This window comes from Pomacea canaliculata, linkage group LG2 (genome assembly GCF_003073045.1).
Source record: "Pomacea canaliculata isolate SZHN2017 linkage group LG2, ASM307304v1, whole genome shotgun sequence".
Taxonomy (NCBI): domain Eukaryota; kingdom Metazoa; phylum Mollusca; class Gastropoda; order Architaenioglossa; family Ampullariidae; genus Pomacea; species Pomacea canaliculata.
The window spans coordinates 1,583,976-1,604,821 of NC_037591.1; the positions used below are offsets into that span (position 1 = coordinate 1,583,976).

Consider the following 20,846-nt stretch of genomic DNA (forward strand, 5'->3'; position numbering starts at 1 on the left):
CAAACATCAGTGGATTAACATTGTTCAGAGACCTGTATATATAAATCAGAATACCAGCTTACCTTCCTAAATCAAATATCTTCTAAGCAAGAGCCAATAAAATTTTTCATGGTCATATTCGTGTTCAGCATACTGAGATACTACAGATTAGGACCTTTTCAAATCAATAATAATTTCAGTGTTGACCAGTGTAATGCAGCGTAGACTGCAATGACCATGATTGTTGATTTTGATCTGGAGATTAACTTATTAGCTGAGTAAATTTAGTTTGGACCTTTATATTTTTTTAACTACAGTCAAAGCTTTGAAATAAAGTTCAAATCTGTAGGGCTGTATTCCAAAATCAGCCATTTCATTTTCTGGGGCAAAAAATCATTGAGACATACATAGATTTGCTGAACTGAGCCATGCTCACTGTTAGAAATACTGCTTACTTACAACCGAGCTCTCGTATAGGAAAATAATTTTCTTTTGCTGTCTTAGTGACGGGCGAGAATGCCAATGTTTGAAGGCTTATATCTTGAAAATTAAACATAATTATGAACTCATTTTTTTGGGAAGTATTATTTGGAAATGAACTTAACCCAATCATAAAGACAAATATGTTGCTCTTATGTTGTCCTTTAAGATTTTTTTTAATCAGTTTCAATACAATTTATAGCTTTTGAACTTTGTGAATGTGTGAATTATAAGACCCCTGAATAAAAGCACTCAGCATCATCCCTCCTACTGAGTTTGCCAGAAAAAGTTTGGCATGTGTGCTTAATGATGATAAAATAAAATGTGAAATAACATGAAAATGCACAGTTAGTAGCATATTTTTGAAATGATTTCATTGGTTTGCATGTGTTGAACAGATATGTAGTTGAAACCAGGTAAAGAATTAATATTACATGTCAGTTACTTCATGTCTGGTGGTGAGACAGCTGTTTTCTGTCAGAGTTATAAAGGTTCTTTTGTGATGATCATCTTTTTTTTTTTGGTGGTGTAATGTTCAGGTCCAGGAAACAGACATGAAGGAGGGTCGAGTGCGAGTACTGTTCACACTGTTTCTGGAGCCTGACATGAGTGAAGTGGCATATTCAAGCCAGGTGCAAACTGCTATCTTTTCTTATCTGAAATTTCAGAAAACCAGCATCAGGAAGTATAAATGATGTGGATGTTTGTTTCCTGGCCATAGTATTACCTCTGTGCAAATGTGACATTTTCATTTTTTTACTGTTGTGAACATGCCTGTTGTATATCTTAGTGCCTTGATTGATTACAAGAAATTAGATTTTCTAACAGAATAGAAACATTTTTCATCCACTGCAGTATTTTAGACTTGGTCTGGTGGTGTTGTACAGCACTGTGTTCTTTAGCAGTTCATTGTGCATCATAAAACACTTGTAGGCTTTGTCATGCTGCCTTTGACATCGTCTTTCCACCTCTCTTTTTGGCCACCAGGAAGGACAGTACATGCCAGCTTACATTGCAGCCCAGCGATCTGGCCTGAATACACACCTTCTGTCTCGCATTACGGGAACGATCCTTACTGTACGTGGGGATGGTGGCAACCCGGACTCACGTGCTAACATTGGTCTCAATCTGAAATTCTCAAAGCGAGGTGAAGAACTTCCAGGGTACACAAAGAAAACAGAAGATAGATGGATGTATTCTGAGAAGGCTGTGGAGACAGTTGGTGCATACTTGGAAGAGTAAGTTTGCAGACTAGTTCTTCAATTTAAAAAAAAAAACTACAGAGAACAGCTGTTGCTCTTGACACATCATCTCAAAATACCATACATGCACATTTTGACAGAAGGGGGCATTGTCTTAAAACAGTCCTTACATTGTCTGGCACCAGTAAGATCCTTTGTAGAGATGTGGCATACACAGAAAGACCAGTCCAACTCATGGCCGTCAGTATGTCATGAGATACGGGCCTGAAAAGTTGCCTGGCTGAGTATGATGCATTGACAATAGGTAGATAGGGGACTTCTGTGTGTTGGAGAGTGGGACCTGCAGTATTTAACGATTTTTTTTTTTTTTTTATGCACTCCTATTTATTTACTTTTATTTCATCTGGTACTTTCATTTCATCAGGTTTTCTGAGTTATGGGACTACATTGCCCAATCCCAGACAGGCAGCAGTGATTTGTATACTGAAGTAGAGCTCTTCCCAGAAGGAAGGTAAGCTATACAAGTTTGCAACTACTTTTTTCCAATAATTGTCACCACTCTCTGGGAATGAAAAAAGTTGCCTATTACCTTTTTTTTTTTTTTTTTTTTTAAGAAATACCAAGGTGATAATGATAATGTTTTGGTACTTTCTTGCAGCAAGAAGAGTCTGAAGGATGTTCTGAAATACCTTGAGCAATTGCCCTGCCGATCTGTGCAGCCGATAAAGTCAGGAGCCCAGATTCTGGAGGAAGCAACAGTACAGATCATTGAGAAAACTGTGGATAGCTTGAAGGTAGGGGAAGTGAGAATGCAGCCATTTCTGGGGGATGAGCACCACCAGATGGTACACTCTGAAGCCCTATTTAGGGATTACTATACTCCCTTTATCTGTCCATGCAAGTTTGGTTTATTCTGCTGCTAAAATCCATATCTGAGGGCCATTGACTGATTGCCACTTGGGGCTGATGGAACTGCTGATAGCATGATCCCAAAAGGAAACAAGAGACATGTGGGTGTAAACTGTTGATTGTGCAGTCTTCCAACAAAAATTGGAAAATGAAAAAAAAAATCCATTTTAAGAAGCTTAAATATTAAGTCTGTATCTGATTATTAATATTTTCTCTTCAGTTTTGAAATGGGTAATGTTTCTTTTTCTGATATCATTTGACAGAGTACTTAGACTTTGTATAAAACCAGTTCAAGTCTGTGCTATGTGAGCTGTTTCACTCTCTGCTCACCACACACAATCAAATATAAAGATATAGAGATATATCAGGTATATCAGAGTACCAGAGTGAATTCAAACTGATGTATGTTTTTATTTAAACTTTCTTAATTTACAGCAGAAGCAAAAGCAGAAGAAAGTGAAGATGCTGGTGAAGCCACACCTATTGTTTCGAGTGAGTAAAATTGGGCCCCCACACCGTGCCTCTACACCGCACCATGCCCCAATCCATGCCATGCCACACACCTGGTCTTCATTCCCCACTTTCTTCTTCTAACAAACACCATACTCCTTCCAGCACACAAAAAGAACATACAATTTTTGTTAAACGTTTTTAACATATCTTCCCATCTTTTGGCTCTTGATATCATTTTGCCTGTTTTTCCTTCCATTAAACAAAGCACGACATTGATGAATGCTTTTCCTACCCTTCAAAGCTTTAGTTATTAGGGGCATTTGGTGACACAGTAGTTAAAGCTCTTGACATTAGGGGTGATTGTACGTCAGCTCACAATGACAGTGAGAATCAGCTGCTATTGGTTTGTATGTCAACTCCGAAATCCCTCTCTCTAGATGTGATAGGGCTGACTATCCTCCCCTGTATGTGTGTGTTGTGTACATGCATGTTTGTGTATGAAGGTACATTTGATGCCTACTCTAAACAAATTGTGTGGTCATGCACCTGTGTGTATGTAAAGCACCTAGGTTCCTGTACAGTAAACGCTTGTCATAGAACTGGTCATAATTCCTAGTAGTACAAAACAAGAAGCTCACAAAATGAGGAGTGTATTATTATTATTTATGCATGCTTTCCTAAGTCAAAAGTCTTCAAGAGTATGTACAGTTTCTGGTTTAGTCCCTAGACACATTCATAAGATAAGAGAGAATTTATTTTCCAAATAAAACAAGGATTTTTCTTGATCCATCTGCACGGTTGATGCTTATTAAGAGAATTTTTTTCTCTACAGCCCTTGCCCAACCAAGGCTCCTTGGAGCCAGACCCTGGCACAAATTACCAGCTGTATGACCGAGTGGTGGTAGTGAAGGTGGGATATTCTGTGCCATTTGGATTGCGGGGAACCGTCATTGGCATTCATCAGGGAGACAAACAGTCTGACATCAGCTGTGACGTTGTCTTTGATGAGGAGTTTGCTGGAGGATTTCCCTTGAGGTCTGTAGACATCCGCATAAACTTGGAAGACACTAATGTACTTAGCAAATAAAAATAATAATATTGTTGATTTGTATAGGACCTTTCTTCAGCATCAATGCTGGCTCAAAGCATTTTACAAAAAGATAACACTATCTGCTAGGGGTACAAGGTCTTTGTTTCTGGAAGTGAGAATATGATTAAATACAAACAGAATAAATAAGCTTCTCATTGGGAGTGCAGGTTACGTTGTGCACATGCACAGATCTAAACATAGGTGCAGCATCGCCTTCAGGACCTTATACTAATACTTTATACCAGGCATGTCAAACTTAAGGTCTGCCAAGGGTCATGTGGGTCACATTTGTATTGTCATGAGGCTGCACCCAACAACTAATTGAAGTCATTTAATAAAATTTATTGTAGAATATTCTTATTACTTAAAAAGCATACAATGTGCACACAAATAGTTTAGCAGCTAGCCACATTCATGAATGCAGAGTAACAAAATAGTTTAAACGGCGACATAGACTTGTATGTAATAGCAACAAATATATTGTACAAAAGTTACCACATTTCAAACTGAATACTATTTACAACTATTTTTAGTGTTTTGTCCTGAGGCTTGACACCTCGTTTTAATGACAATTTTTACAATGTCTGGCTGAAATGTCTTAGCAGTTCTGACTTGCATCAGAGATAAGAGGTGTTGATCAGTCTTGTTCTCTGAGAAGTGTTTGTTGATTTCATGAACTGTTCACACTTAATAAAGAACCTAACATTGCCATAATCCTTGTGGCAAACTTCCTGAATTTTTTTTAACTTTTCAGGAAGGTATGAAAAGTCCTATATAACGGATTTTGCAAATCACTACAGTGTCCTTTGTGCAGTTCGCAGGTGTGCTTGCAAAGGGCCGTATTTGGTCCGCATGTCTGACATGCCTGCTTTATACTGATTTCAACATTGCTGTTAACACGGTCTTGTATTGAAATATGTATTATGGCATTTGTTAACAGATGTTCCAAAAATCGTGGCTACCGTGTCCCAGGTATTGCAATGCTAAATCTTACCTATGGAGAGCATCGTAAGTATAAACACTCCAGCCAACAGAATCCTGCACAACAGGCTTGGCAGCAGAAACCTGCATTCTTCAGTAGCCATGGTAACAAGCAGCAGCAGCAGATAGGAAGTTATTCTGGGTTGCAGCAGCTACAGAGTCAGGCAAGAGCAAGCTCACTTCAGGTAAACAGAAGTTAACAGCATGGTTTTGTGTCCTTAGTTTAGTTGTGGTCTTTAACTTTCATATCTCTGCCTTTTGATTGGGTCAGTAATGCTCCTGTGTATGCCCATACAGGTGTGTGGGTGTGTCCATGCAGGTGTGGTTGGCCAGGAATCCTGTCTTGGCTATTGGCTTTTCAAAACTAAAGTCTTCACCTATTTAAATTTCACGTATTAATGTTTGTTACTGAAAAATATGTTTTTAATGTCTTCTGTAAGACATGATATGTTAATCTTGAGATCTTGTGTAGTACAATAAAGCCTTCTTATTAAAACTTTCTGTATTGCAAGCCCCTCCAAGATATGATCCACAATTTTTTTTCACAGATGCATTTCATTATATAAACGCTATCTATATTATGACTACTTTCCCAGTCCGAAAGTTACATGTTGAAAAAGTATTAAATACCTTAAATAGATTGCTTCTGGACCACTGTTTACCCTTATTATACTTTCTGCAGAAATAATGTAAAATATGTATATTTTGAAAGAAACTGCTTGTTCATTGGGTCGTTAGTAATTTCAGTCCGACACCATGTTGCTCTAACGGTATCTACCACCCCCTTGACCTCATCATGACTGTATTGTCCCATGTTAGTATACATTGTCCCAGCACTGAAAGTCAAATCGACCTCACCATGATTGTCTTGTCCCATGTAAGTATATATCGTCTCAGTACTGAAAATCAAATCAATCCATGCTCAAAAGATAAATTGATTACCTATGACAGTAGCTGTGTACTTCAGATATTACTAACTAAGCTATGTGTTGTTCAAACATTTTCAGCCACCATCTTACTAAACAAAATCTTCTTGGCATTCAGAGAACAAAATCTCACAATGACACACAAATAACTTTTTCTCTTACATCAATTATTTAAAGCCTTTTTTTTTCTCATTTATTCCTTGGAGATATGTGCCGATAGTTAACATCAAGCAACACCGACTTTTGGTGTTGGGACAATAATTATGGTCATTATGGGGTCAGTCAGGTGGGAAGTCAATACTGGGGCTTCTTGTCTCTTAGTTTACCTAGGGACATCAGTCAATTGTTTCATTAATGACCTTTTGCAGAAGTCACATGCTTATCATAAGAAGATTCTTGTTTGTTCTCTGTTGCAACTTTTTGCAGAAATTTGGTTTAAAAAATATAAGAGTATTTTTGTCTACCAGGGTGTAAGTGTATTGATCAATTGCTATTTACTTAATATTTATGGCATCAACAAGTATATTTTACCAGAAAAATGTAGCAATGGAGAATGAATGCTAAAGACCTCAATGCTTAATTCATCTATTAGAGATCAGCATTCAATGGATACCCATCCCAGAACCAGCCACAGTTTGTCATGCCCAAAGTCAGTGGACAGAAACCAGGTCTTCTGGTAAAGTCTCCTCAGATACTCACAGGAAAACCTCCTGTGGTCAAGGTAGGATGAATAGTTTAGGGAACTAGGAACTAAGAAGTTATTATTTAAAAAAAGGGTAGTGTAGTTTGCGTCCTTTTTGTGTCTCATTTTTATTTCCAGCTTTTACTTTTGTGACTAGAGCACTTTCCCATTTTCGAATTGCCCACTGGGACAAATAAAGTTGCTCATTGTCAGAAAACTTGTGGTACTTAACAGGTTTTTGAGGTAACTGATAAACTTATTAGTGCTGAGGTAACTTTGACCTGTTCAGAAGTTTTCAGAGATTTCAAATTCTCACTGCTTTTCAGCAGCAGAGCAGTGTTGAAGACAATGAGTTTGCCAACATGTGGAAGGTTCTCCAAAATGCAAGAACTTCTGGAGAAACCCAGACTGTTGGAGGCAAGTTTTCTTCGTCTGAATCAGTGATGTCAAACACAAGCCCAAGGTCGTCAAAGCCTCATTCAGAGACAGATAATGCAAAATCGGAAATGCCAAACACAGGACTTTCAAATGTGTCGCTCCAGTCAGCAGCTCAAGCTTTGGGAAAGATCCCTTTGCCAACTTTAGACTCGCTGGAAGAGGCAGAAACTAGCGCTGTTAAGAATACCACAGCAGATCCCACAACAGACCTCCTGGTGGATCTGTCTGATGGCACAGAAAGTAAATCACAAGTTTGTACTGTGGTTGATCAGACTAGTGCCTGCAGCATTGTTCCTGCAGATTCCCATTGTATTGAGCTGAAAGGCCTTGTGTCTGCAGTTGGTAGTGGTGGTGTCAATGTGATGCAGGGACAGACTCCTTCTGTGGCAGCTTTATTTCAACAAGTGCAGAAGTCATCATCAGCATTACCACCATTGCCATGGGAATTTGCGCCACACCAAGTGCAGGAACTGCCTGCTGCTGTGGTGAGAGAGTCAATTTAATGCGGCTTGTAATAGCACATTGATCCTTGTATCCCATGGCTGTAGGTTCAGTAAACTGTGGTTCATTGTGCATAGAGTGTGGCATGCAAAGGACCAAACTAAACCCTCCTTTTACAATCTTGGGATTTCCTAATAAATCAGGCAGACATCTGCTGGGTGGGCAGGGAAGCTTTTCAGTGCTAAACAAAGCCTCAAACTGTATTTATGTTCTCCAAACTAGGGTACCCTCTCCCTCCAGCCCCATGTTTTAAAGCAATGGAGAGTGTTTATAGTGTATATTTACAGAAAGGTAATGCCTTCAGATGTTGTCTTTGAAAAAAAATGGCCTTATTAAGTGAATGGGTGTGTTCTGTGTTGCATTTCTAAATAGGATCAGAGTGCTGCACTGAAACAAATGTTGAAGATTGGCATAAAGGAGACAACAACAGAAGTGCCTATGTCCTCACACGCAGAAGACAACAACAAAAAGTCCTATGGAAAACAGCTCTCAGTTCAGGAACTTTTTGATGGTATAAATTGTTGTTGTATCATTTTCTTGACATTTTTATCTCTTAAGGATTTTTTTTGTTTACTCTTTTAACATTTAAAATATTTGGAGTCCTTTTTTTTTATTTTAAGGTTCCCTGGCAGGTTTGATTATATGACATAACAAAAACATAAAACCATGTATATTATTTAATATTTCCATTTGCATCCTGCTTATACAACAAATAAGAAATTTATATTGTTTTTCCTTCTTTATAGTGTTGAGTTTTAAATACTGCATAATTTATCATGTTTTTATTTCTTCTTTGACTATTCCAAATTACATGACCATGGGAGATAAAGGGTTATAATTGTTCTTTAACCATCAAAAATTGTCTCCCTAGCATCATTTTTGTTTACCAAAATGTCATAGGGTGACAGGGAGGAACAAAGCAATTCACATTTCCTAGAACAGTCGTGTACTAACCTTGGTTTTTGTCGATAATCTGTTCCAAGACAATCGGCAAAATCCAAAACCAACGAAAACTGAGGCAATTATTTCCATTTGAATCAATGTAAATCCAATTAATTTGTTCTAGAAACTCCAAAATACATACCAATAACACACTTTACAGAGAATAAATATAGTGTTTGACACTAAAAACAATAAGAAATTAATATAAAATTGAATATAATAAAATGTAAAGAGCTGCTGAAATTTTCTTTGGTTTCCTGATGAAGCTAATTGGAAAGGATTAACTTATTAGCAAGGGAAACACTTAACAGGGATGATGAAATTTTTGCACGTGATTTTATCTTACATGCGTTGCGTACATTTTACGCCAAATACTGTATATGCAGTAATCACTTACATGTAATTATAGTATTAACATCCGCAATCATTAAAAAAAAGCACAAAAACACTGGAAAGTGATGGAATTGTTTGGCTAGATGCACAGTGTGATACACAAAGAAACAACACCACACAGAGCAGGAGAAGGTGCGGGTGGTCCTTTGTTTTCACAAAATTATCAGCAAGGTCACATGGGCATGCTGACAAAATCCAAGGCAACAGATGAAAACTGAGACAAACTTTGCACAGAAAAAAAAATTTACAACCGAAATCAATGAAGTCAATGAAAACCTAGGTTTCTCTGTACATCGAATCTGGCATAAACCTTGTTTTGCACATTGAGTCTGGGTCTTGACCTTTGATTCTGATACCCAGATACACCTGAATTTGAATTTTTTTTAAATCATATAAATTAAAAATATAATAATTAAAGTTTAAAGTTGAAATTGTTCCTACCCTATTCCATTGTAAAATTCCACTTGCTTGTTAATCCAAAGGAAATTAATTATATAAGGTCATATTTCCAAAAAGAAAATTTTGATAGAGGCTTATGCACAATCGATTGTTACTTTGATATTTAGCCAATATTCAGTGAATTTTAATGGTCACACACTATGTAGAAATGAATAAACATTACTTATGATGACAAAGAACAACTTTAGTCTTGATGAAAATGATGAAAAATTACGAGCTGATTTTGCATATGCACTCATATAACCATCATTTTTTAAAAGAAAGGTGCATCTGGAAAATTCAAATCTTCAAACTAACATCTCTCTAGTCCTATGTTAAGGGATATTACTCTTTTTGAATGAGATTTACCTAGCCAATGATAGGATTTCATCCTACATTGTTTTGTTGTAAAAATTATTAGATAAGACAAGAGTTGGTAGCCTGGTTTTAACAGATGCTGAATGACCTGGACATACTAGTCTGGCCTCCTGTCAATAATCTAAGTCTATAGCAAAGATCCCACCAGCACACCCTATCTCTTGTCACATTATCCATCACATTTAGTTCCACCTATGCCTTACATGCATTCACTCCCTTTAAGTTCATCTCCATCTTTTTATATTTAATATTCACCAGCTAGGTTTTCTGTTGAAGTTCTTTGTTCGGATGTGTTACCTGTCCCATGTCACCTCAAATTAGCGCATGCTACTTGGCGGCAAGGCAAGCTATCATCCCAGATAAATGGCAGTGACAAGTTTGAAGGTCTTTGCTAATCCATGGTTTATTGTTGGCAAACAGCTTGTTCATTGTTTTTATTCTACAATACAGAAGTGGATGTAGGCAGTCACAGTTTCCGTGAGTTCTTCCTAATCTGAACAACTGTAGCAATTGATCTTAATTTATAGTCTTAAGATCAAACTATGAAAGAGCACCTTTGTCAGACAAGGGATGTAATGTGGGAATGAAACTACGATTGCAAGACTGATAGTAGTGAGTTGTGTGAGTGTCATCACAAATGATGTAAAGCATATTTTAAGTAAGGAGAGAGGCATTTAAAAAACAGAATAAGAAGGTAAAAATGAAAAAGAGAGATTTTGCAAGAACAGATAAAGTAAGAAAAAAAAAAGTTGAGGCACCTGTGGTTTTACCCTTCAACCAAGCTGATGTGTGCAGTTTCACTTTCCCCTTCATCATAATTAAGGCATCTGTGTGGCTCTTACCTTTAGTCAAATGGCTGTGTGGAGTTCTTTCTGTCTTCATCACCAAAGTTGAGGCACCTCTGTGGTTCTCTCCTTTTCCTGATCTGCTGTGTGCGGCTCTCTCTCTCTATCACAGCTGAGGTGACTGTGTGGAGCTCTCACTCTCATTGTCACAGCTGAGGTGTCTGTGTGGTTCCTGCCAACCATCGGTCTTCTGTGTGGTGCTCTCACTCTCTCATTATCACAGCTGAGGTGACTGTAGTTCCTGTCTTCAGTCAAACCACTGTGGTGAGCAGATTTCACTCTCTTCTGCCCTGACCTGAATGTCAAATGAGCTTAGTGGATACTTGTGAGTATATTAGTGATTGGGGTTTTTTATGAAAAATGCTGAGGTTCAGTCCTGAACATCAAAAATGCAATTGATGTATGGACTATTAGGCCTAGCCCTGACCCACTGAATTCTTTCCCAAGAACTTTATGTTGATTCAGACATTTAAGTGAGTCCATCAAAGGGATCTCATCATAGATGTGGCATTCTGTGTGTGTAATTATTTTCATAAATTATTGTACCTTTTGTATGTATGACAGCCAATGTGTTCAACTGCCAGTGTTTTGTGCTTTGGAGGCAGCCATGAACCAGAGTGCTTTGTGCTGTACAAGTGTAGTGTTTGTTATATGTCTAAGGCATAGCAACAATATACATCTGGACATCCTTTGTTTTGTGCTACATGGAAAGACCATGTGAGTGACTGTGTGTGTGTGTTTTGTATGCCACCACACCAGTGATTATAACTGTGTGTTGCCTTGTGCCATTGTTTAAGGTGCAAAGCAAGCCTCAACACAATCATCAGAAGCAGCTCTACCTGCAAAACCTCTCCACCAGGAGATTCCTCAACATCCACATCAACAGCATGCCCCATCTCTGCAGCCATTATTAGCAACTCCACCACTTCTTGCTACTCCTTCAAGCCAGAACAGACCAAGGTGATTTGCCTTCTTGCATGATTAAGCACAATGTAGATTGATCTGTACTGCAGGGAATCTGTAATTTAATGCACCGCTCATTTAAAGAATTGGAACAAATTTGCCTTACCCAGGCCAGCAGCAGAGAGCCTTTATCAGGCTTGAACAAATAGGGAAGATGGGGGAGTTATGTAAATTATAAGGTGTCATGCTTAGTTGATAGTGTAACCCCTTTCTCATTTATTTCTTTTTCCTACTGCATCAGATTATATGATTTTTAGCCACCTAAATTCCAGCTGTGTGCTCCTGATTGGACAAGCATTGACCAATGACCAGGGAACACACATTATAATCCTGTTGAACTTAGGGGAGTCAAGCTGATCAAATTGAAAAGAGGGGAATGAGGTGTGAAGTAGTTCTGGTAATGAACTGCCTTTGATGAACAGTGTGACATGGCTATTTTAGCTTTTTGCATCAGTTAAAAGGAGGCATGGGCTTTGTGACGTCACCATACTTAATCTGAAGCCCAACCCAGTTTTTCTGAGGAAAAAATTGATTGAATGGCCTGGTAACCTCAGGTGTCCATATATCAGAGTTTCTTTTGCCATTTTGTCTGCAGCAGCTTAGCATGTAGTTCACATCTGCCTGTAACTTCCCACAGGCTTAAAAGTCTGCCTTCACATTGGTTGAACAGGCCTCAATGATACAGATTTCTTTGGAATAACATAATTTCTATTGAAGTTGGTAAGAAGTGACTACATTAAAATTATTCTTCTGCCAGGACCCATGTCACAGAGCTGGCATCCTTGATGACTACTGCTGGTCAGGTGCCACCTACATATAACTTTAACTACATTGCCAAACAGGTAAGCTGCAGCTGAAGAATTTTTAGGTTATTTTTTTTTTTAATTAGTTTTGAACGCAATGAGGGATAATTATCTGAAGGTAACATCATTCCTCAAGTTATGTCAGTAGAGACTGTACATGTTGTTTTCTTTGTAACAGAAAGGCTACATTGGCTATGTGCGCTTCCTTGGTGGTGCATGTTTTGAAGGGTCCCTCTGTCCTAGCAAAGAGGAGGCAGCAGAGAGTGCCGCCAGCATGGCCATGTTGCATTTGGTGAGCCATCTTCATCTTACCTTCACATGCTGTCTCTGTTAGCTTTCATAATGTCCTGTCAGCATTCAGTTAAATTTGTGAGGAACTGAGTCCCATTCAGGGTGATTTATTGCTTATGATGAGGCATATGATCAAAGTTTTTTTGTTGTATATGAAAGAGCTGCAATAATTCAGGATAGAGATCACAAGGTATTGTTTATCTGCAGAGAAACAACCTGCTCAGTCATCTTGGACAACAGTGGATCAGCCCACAGCGCATTATGCGCCCATCTGCTGCTCCTCGTTTCTTCTCCCCAAAGTCTGCGTTCAGTCCTGTGCCTCCCATGATGCACCTTGGTTAGTGTCATCTGTTGCAGTTATTTTGATTGGAGTGTGAGAAAAGACTACTGTGTGTTTGTAATGATGACAAGAGCAATGATAATGATGATGACATGGAGCTCTTCAGATGTGCTTTTTCTTAGCATGATGATTTGCTGTATATCTCTGTTATATTTCAACTATTATACATTCAGTGATGTGCTTGTGCCTCAGGTCCTGGCATGTTTCCCAAGGTTCCTCCCCCAGGATTTCCAAGGGGCACATTCCTGTCTCAACTACCGCCACCCCCACATTCTATCAACAGAGCTCAAAGGCCATTCATGAACCCACAGCAACCCAACTCTGTGTCTCCGTTTAACCAGGGGACCCAGTGGCCAACAGGTCAGTGCCAGCAACTGCAGGTCACCTTGGCTAGTGGGCAATCCCACTCTGCAGTAGGAGCAAATCATTGTCTTCCTTCAGAGCCACAATCCACAGCACAGGTTGAAACAGACAGAAAAACTGCTGGCCAGGAGGTGGGGACATGTGAACAACAGGGTCAAGAACCTACAACCAGGAAAGCCTCCTCATCAAAAACATCTTCCACAGAAGCATTCATACCACTACAGGTCAGTGACATCACAAAAAATGTGGAGTGTGTGAAAAAGGACCAGGTTGCAATGTAAGGATTTGTGTGTTGGTGGGAATAGTGTGGGGTGGGGGCAGGCCAGGGAATTATGGGAGAATGGCAAGATCACAATTTTGTAGAGATGACAAGGTTATGATGTTGCAGAACTAGTTGTAAGTGATAGGTGGTCAGGTGGTAGTAACATTTAGTTGGTGAAATGAGGATTGCATGCGAATCGAGGGGTTGTAATTCCAGAAGTCTTAAGTAATAATAGTGCGAAATTTGTTTCACATTCAGCTCTGTGTTTGGGCTGTTTTTCCTTCTAAGAGCTCATTGTTTTGCTTAAAAAAATAGGAAGAAATAATGATTTAGGTGCTAATACATAGAAGAGAATGGAAGTTCCTATTCTGGTCACATAGTTAACTTTGCCCCATCATTTAATGTCTTCTTTTTCTAAAATGGCAGACCTGAACATAATTATATTCAAAAGATTTTGAACATGTTTAGTTGTTGTCTTTTCAGGTTACCAAGAAACAAAGACGGAAAGATGATGCAGCGGAGAGAACAGATTCCAGTAACAACTGTGAAACAGATGCTACTGGTCTGTCCCCTTCCTACATACCAAGGGAAGGGGCTTCTCGTTCTCAAAAAGCAGATGGCTTAGTACAAGATTCTGGCCTAGGCAGTGAAACACCAGGAGTTCCAAATACTCCAGGCAGACACAAGAAAAACAGTGCAGGTGGAAGTGGGGGGAAAGCAGCCATGGCTAAAGACAGGACACTCTCTGGGTCAGGAAATAAACGCCGTTCTCGTATTGCAGCCAATTTCAATTCTTCCAACTGATCATGTAGCAGCACAGCAGACCAAACATGCTGTTTTGATATTCTACTCTTAAACATAAACGGTGGGCAAAGTAGAATGAATTACTAGCTGCAAATTTGATGTGTAAACATGGAAACCTAGTGATAAGCACATGTCGAGGGTCTTAAATCTAAATTAAGATCCTGACTTTTGATCATTGGGTAGCTGGCTGATTAAGAAATAAATAAGATCTTCTGATAGCCTCTCACTGACAACAGTGTAAAGTGTATAAATACCTTTCAAATATTTTTATAATGGGCACTAAGCATGAAGTGCTCATGCCTGGGATGTCCTCTTATGGGAGGGACACATTCATACATCAGCCTTCAACAAGCTCGGAGAAAGTCAGGAGAGAGGAATTAACTATTTTACTGCATTTTGTCTCAAAACTGAAGATTAAATGAATGGAAGATTAATGGAAAATGTAAATATGTCATGTATGTCTCTTTAAATTTAGTTTTTACAATGTGTCGTGTATGTCTCTTAAACAAGTTTAAATTTAGTTCTTACATTTAATGTATGTCTTTTAACAGAGTTTAACATGTCAGGAGGATGTACACTATATCAGTTGTTTCACAAAATTTGAAATTTATATCTTGCAAAATGTGACAAAAACATGTTAAAAGGGTTATTCTGTGACAGAAAAAATTATGCAAAGGGGACTTTATGACAGACTGTTCAGATTCTTAAAGGCCCTGTGTGGATAGTTTTGATGAATCATTTGCTGGACATAAATAACCAGCAAATGATGCTGTTTGTGATAGGTTGTTACACATCTTACAATATTAAGTAGTTGGTTTAAAGGCTAAATAATAAGGTAAATGACTGGGCCTTTTATAAAAACTCTATTTCCCTGTCTCCTTATCGCAAACGTGAAAGAGGAAATCAGTCAGTGATACGACTTCTAAGTTAGTAAACATTTCAACATTCTTTTATTTAAAAGATTATTACACAGTTCTGCCTGCAGCAGCTGGTGGTAACCATGATACATTTAGTTGAGTAAGATTAATTTTTAGCTGGATTACATTGTTTTCACATCAGGGTCAAGTTATGAAACAACTACTGAAGCAGTGTATGTAGTTTTCCTTCTGTCCAAATGTGTTGTTGTATGTACTTGTTTTTAAAATTGTCATCAATGGCTTTAAAGTATGACATGCAGAGTTTTTTGCATGCAGCTATTGGATTCCTGTTGTTGAAGGCTTAACACCCTTATCAGAGGCTAATCTGTTTTATTATTAAGATCACTTTTTCATCTTGCTTTTGTGTAAAAAGATATAAAGATGGCATAAACCCAATAAATAACTGTCACTGATAAAACAGTGACATAGCATGCTTTACTCCTGGCCTTGTATGATGTACGTGTGCAAAAAAAAAAAAAAGACGTCCCCCTACCCTTCAAGTTCCCTTGACCAGGATTGTGTAACATCTTATGTCTCACCAACTGTCAAAAAGGTGGGCTTTCATGACAGTTACTTGGGTTTGATGTGATGGTGGAAAAACTTGTCATTTAGCTTAAGGTATGGTATGCCTAGCAAAAAGAAAAATATTTTTAAAACAAATATTATGTACAGTATTTATTGACTGATAGCAACGCGTTTTTAAAAATACATTTTGCCTTGTGATCTACCTTTGCTTAGATCCTTATTGTGTTTTTGAAATATGTTTACTGGTCCTCTTAAAGAAATTTACTCCTATATCACAGATTAAATTCTTCCTCTTCATAGGAACATTTACTGGTCATTCATTGTACCTATCTATATTTAAGTAGTTCCTTGCTACTCGTTGAGGAGCATAGGGCCACAGCAACACCTCCAGTGGACTCAGTTTTGGGCAGGCCCATCCCCACCTTCAGTTGGGCCCATGTTGTTCCAACATCCTTCGCCTCACTCTCAACCGCTTTTTTCTGTCTGCTTTGGCTTCCTAGCTCTGCTCTTCCAGTCAAGTGCCTGTCTGGCAATGATGGGTGTGCCAGCCCTACTTGTGTTTTTTGGTGTCTTGGCTAGTGGGACAGGTTGTTTTTTTTTTCTCACAAGTGGATGTTAGAGATCTTTTCATGCCCAGGATACGGCGTAGGCATTGACAAGGCCTGGAGATAGTGTTGTCACTTCAGGTTTCACCTATCCTGGTGAAACCCAGCTTGTTCTGGTCTGTGTCTTATCTATTGCCTCCTTCAGTCTCTTTAGTATTACCCTTGTCAGGACTTTGCTGGGAATGGACAGCAACATGATACCCCGCCAATTGTTGCACTGGGAGACGTTTCCTTTCTTTGGTAACTTGACGAGGTAGCCTAATTTTTAGCCTGTTGGGACTAGCTCGTTCCCAGATGCATGAGGGACTGTAATATCGTTGTTACTTGGTCTGCCTTAGTGCCTCTGGGAGCATGCCATCCCTGTTGCTTTGACGTTTTACGTGTCCTTGATGGCCTTTGATGAGAAGCCTGGTGTTAACTTGCTGGTGGTATGTCAGGAGAAGATGGTGGATGAGGCTGGTTCAGGATTTCTTCAAAGTGTTCCAACCAGCGGTCTTTTTGCCCTGCATTGCTTGCTATAGTACCTATTTATATTTAGGTTTACGAAAACCATTTTGTAATCGGAGTGTGTAAAGGGGAAAATGGAGGTGGTGCTTTGCTTGCATTATTAAGGCAGTTCATTAACAGCACAACTTCGTGCCCCACTCCACTCATCTGTTCAGTGGGATCACAATCTCCAGCTTTGTTCAAGCACCTTAGCTCCATATCTCCATCTCTCTGCCTCCAATTTCAACACTTACCTGTAGTATACATTTGTACCCAGAATTTGAGTACTATACGTTCACTTAATTGAAGCATCAAGCACGACAGTTGAGAGGACCTCAACTGCACCTTTGTAACTATTCACATAATCTCCAGACTGTTACCTTGCACGTGTATAATGTTACATTGACGACAAGCAAATTTAAACAGACGTGGCCTAAAATTAAGCTATTTTTTTACTTGCGGATTTACTCAATTTACAATTATGTTACAATTTTTAAAAAAGCCAGTAGCTCTATGAAGACGAAAGGTTTGATGTGAGTGAGAGTGACTCCCCACTACCTGGGGTACAGAAACACGTGCAAGACTGAGCGGCCAAGTGCTGACAGTGAGACAGCATCGTACTTTTGAGCAGTAAAAACCGTTTTCACAAGACATTTCAGCGAAAAATACATGGTCCAGACTCAGGAACTTATTGAAAGTCAGAATAATGTCACAATATAACTGTTATCTGCTTGTAGGTAACGATAAGCACAGTAAAGCATTCACACTAACTCAAAGAATACAGACTCGATGCCTGCAAGACCTTGGTTTGTTGCTGGGTTAGAATATTGGTGATGGACATCAGCTGTCTGTTACTGTCATGTAGTAGGAACAACAGTAGAATATGTATGTCTCACTCGCACCATGAGCATTTTAATGAACGGAAAGGCCGCTTATTTTGTCTATCTAAACATACTGTCAGGGTTAGGACTGGGTGTATTCTCCATATATATATATAAAAGAGAGAAGGATGAACAGCGCAAATGACAAACATAGGGACAAAGTAAATTTTATTGCTTTTTTTCCTTTATCTTTCTCTATATCTCATTATCTTTCTATCTCTTTATCTTTCTCTACTCATAAGCGGGGATGTCAATATTCAACATGTTCAGTTCATCCCCACTGGTGACTGACATACATATATAGTACTCGATCTTTGTTTTGGCATCGATAAAAATTCAGTTGTCTTTATGTTTGTGTTGCTTTTGTTTCTTTATCTTTCTGTATATCTTTATCTTTCTTTCCTTTTAAGTGGGTAAACAATATTCAACATTTTCAGTTCATTCCCCTGGTGACCGTCAACTGAGCACAAAAAGGTTCTGGAGAAACGGCTTGTAGTCCGTGATGACATCTACGGTCACACAGGTTAGGACTTCAGAATTCACCTGTGGTTTTGTTTGTCGTACTTAGGTTTATATTTATGTGTGTATTCGAATAGCTGACCCAAGTTTCACACGTACGTCGGTGTACGCTAGTGTCTACACTATGGTGTTATTATTTTTTTATCCAGTTGTTATGTAAACTTTTGGTTCTTACACCCTGAATCTGGGTGACTAACAATCTGTGTCCATCTAATGAATTCGATGTCCTTTCTACTACATGTAGACCATTTTCTTACCACACTCTGTCACTTCCTTGGCAACTACTCATCATGCACAGGAAGTCATCTGTAAATGCACAGTAAAATCTGAGGCTGGAAGCAAGAGGACAGAGCTTGTCTATACACCGCTGTTAGATTGGCTCCGGTGTGGTTTGTTTCCTTTTTGACAATCGTACGAAAACGAGTAAGAGAGGGCAAAAAGAGCAGAAACATCAACAACAACAAAATTTTTCAAAGTTCTCCCCTCTCCATCTTATGATTTACGTAAAATTACAAGAAATGTAATGTGTTTTACTGGCATAGGTGAAGTACAGGTATGCAATCAAAATCAGTGACTGGAGGCTTTGTCATATAGGTTGATATATAACAAAGCAAAATCACCAATATAAGAATGGAAACACAAAAATTAACACTGCTACTGATCCTATAATTGATATCACAGGATAACAAGCATATCTCTCTATTCCTCTTCGTGCATCAGGTTGCACATAAGGCCTCGACCAGAGTCCGCCACCGATGTCGATCGGCTGAAACCCGCTCCAGGTGACCCCATGTCTCTAGGTGACCCCATGTCCAGCCCTTTCCCTTCATCTCCCTTTCCACTGTTCTTCTCCAAGTTTCCTTTGGGCGGCCTCGTTTTCTTCGGCCGTCTGGAGTCCATCATGGGGCGACTCTGGAGAGGTCTGCTGTCTGCTGGCGGAGCACATGTCCAATCCATCGACAACACCTTCGTTGAACCTGCGTGGTTCTTCGGTGGAGTTCTTCGTTGGTGATGGTATTTGGCCAAAAGGTAACAAACATAAATAGTGAATAAAATAAAAATGTGTTATAGCATACGAGTGGGTCTTGCAGTTTCAGACTGGAATGAACATATCTAGACATCTCCATAGCTATAGAAACAATACATTTGTCATTGTGGAGCTGTACCGTCGGATAGAACAATGTCGACTTAATTTGAAAATGCGAACATTGAAGGTAAATTATTTCCTCATTTATAAATGATGGTGTGATTTTGTTATTTAAATTACATTATTCATTTCTAAATTTTCATCAGAATTACTGTTTCATTTAATGTGTTTTCTTCATGCTCAAGGCAATTGAGTGTCCACACTGCGCACCCAGGCAACCCTCATAGCAACAGGAGGCCGCGACCTCGAGTTCATCGGGAATGGACAGGCAGCTTAATTGTTCCCCAAATCGAACTACACAAAATAGCATATACACGCGATACTGGAAAATGTCAGACTTTGTTGAACTTTGGAGAGATAGTAGATACCTGGAGCGAAAAACCGCTTTTGCAGATGGCGAATGGGTACTGTGTCACAGGTGTGAACTGAAGGTAAGATCACTGTACCCAAACCCAGATGAAGTCCCGTATGTCGATCACCAGTGGGAGTAAATGAAAAAAAAAAGATAAAGAAGAGAAATAAAGTAAATAAAGTAAAGCTTAAAAATTCAATTGCCGTTTTGTTTGTGTCATTGGGCTGTTCATCTTTAATTGTCTCCTTTCTTGTTCTCTCGTGTTTTTTTTTTGTTTTTTTACAATGGAGAACCCACAAACAAAACCACGGGTGCTAAAAGGGTCCTAAACCTTTTGATCGTACAAGCTTCGATCCTCCCCGTCCAGTTTTGTTCTCAGTTGACCCACAACCTCTTGTCAACTCAGGAAGATGCAAGCACCACGAACTATACGCGTCCTTGCAAGCACGGATGACTTCCACCCGGAATAATTATTGAGTAAGAAAAGCGAAAAATGACTGTGGATCCGCTTTTGCTTGGCACAGACGCTGGAGCTGACACGTGCTGTAGGCAGTTGTCGTGGTCGTCGCGGTGACACTTGTGTGTCTCACTGTTATACCCAGAGTGTAATGTTGGATGTAGTTAGTTAAACACACATGTCACTTGACTTGTGTGAAAATCCCAGTACGAAATGTCGACCCCCTATAAACTGCTGAGTTGGCTGTCAACACGACGTCCTCTCTTCACATCGCGTACAACATCACGATTGTCGTCTCTCGAGTCTGTAGACATTTACCGTCTGGAAAGCAATTAACATTATTTTTTTTTTCCTGCCTTTGTAAAATGCACTGTTGTGACAGTTTATAGCACAGCAGTGATCCTTGTCACCTTTCTCTGTACACTCACGTGTCTCGGTAACGTAGCTGCTTTACCGCAACTTCCGCTTTAACCACCAACTAGCGCGTACTGCAC

At 39.1% G+C, this 20,846-nt stretch overlaps 1 protein-coding gene across 2 annotated transcripts in view; it reads left to right on the forward strand.

Moving 5' to 3' along the window:
• The window catches only part of LOC112556540 (5'-3' exoribonuclease 1-like), a 34,737-nt gene extending 18,919 nt beyond the window's left edge, over positions 1-15,818 (forward strand). Inside the window, exons 24-39 of one of the 2 annotated variants that reach the window (XM_025225637.1) lie at positions 999-1,091; positions 1,447-1,697; positions 2,086-2,172; positions 2,320-2,455; positions 3,006-3,062; positions 3,856-4,058; positions 5,054-5,279; positions 6,613-6,741; positions 7,029-7,625; positions 8,014-8,152; positions 11,435-11,597; positions 12,358-12,442; positions 12,582-12,695; positions 12,902-13,031; positions 13,227-13,621; positions 14,143-15,818. In XM_025225637.1, the coding sequence (XP_025081422.1) occupies positions 999-1,091; positions 1,447-1,697; positions 2,086-2,172; positions 2,320-2,455; positions 3,006-3,062; positions 3,856-4,058; positions 5,054-5,279; positions 6,613-6,741; positions 7,029-7,625; positions 8,014-8,152; positions 11,435-11,597; positions 12,358-12,442; positions 12,582-12,695; positions 12,902-13,031; positions 13,227-13,621; positions 14,143-14,463 (3,126 nt within the window). In that variant the 3' untranslated portion in view covers positions 14,464-15,818. The remainder of the gene's footprint in view (positions 1-998; positions 1,092-1,446; positions 1,698-2,085; positions 2,173-2,319; positions 2,456-3,005; positions 3,063-3,855; positions 4,059-5,053; positions 5,280-6,612; positions 6,742-7,028; positions 7,626-8,013; positions 8,153-11,434; positions 11,598-12,357; positions 12,443-12,581; positions 12,696-12,901; positions 13,032-13,226; positions 13,622-14,142) is intronic. The other variant, XM_025225638.1, reaches the window with a different exon arrangement.
• Positions 15,819-20,846: the final 5,028 nt, after the last annotated feature.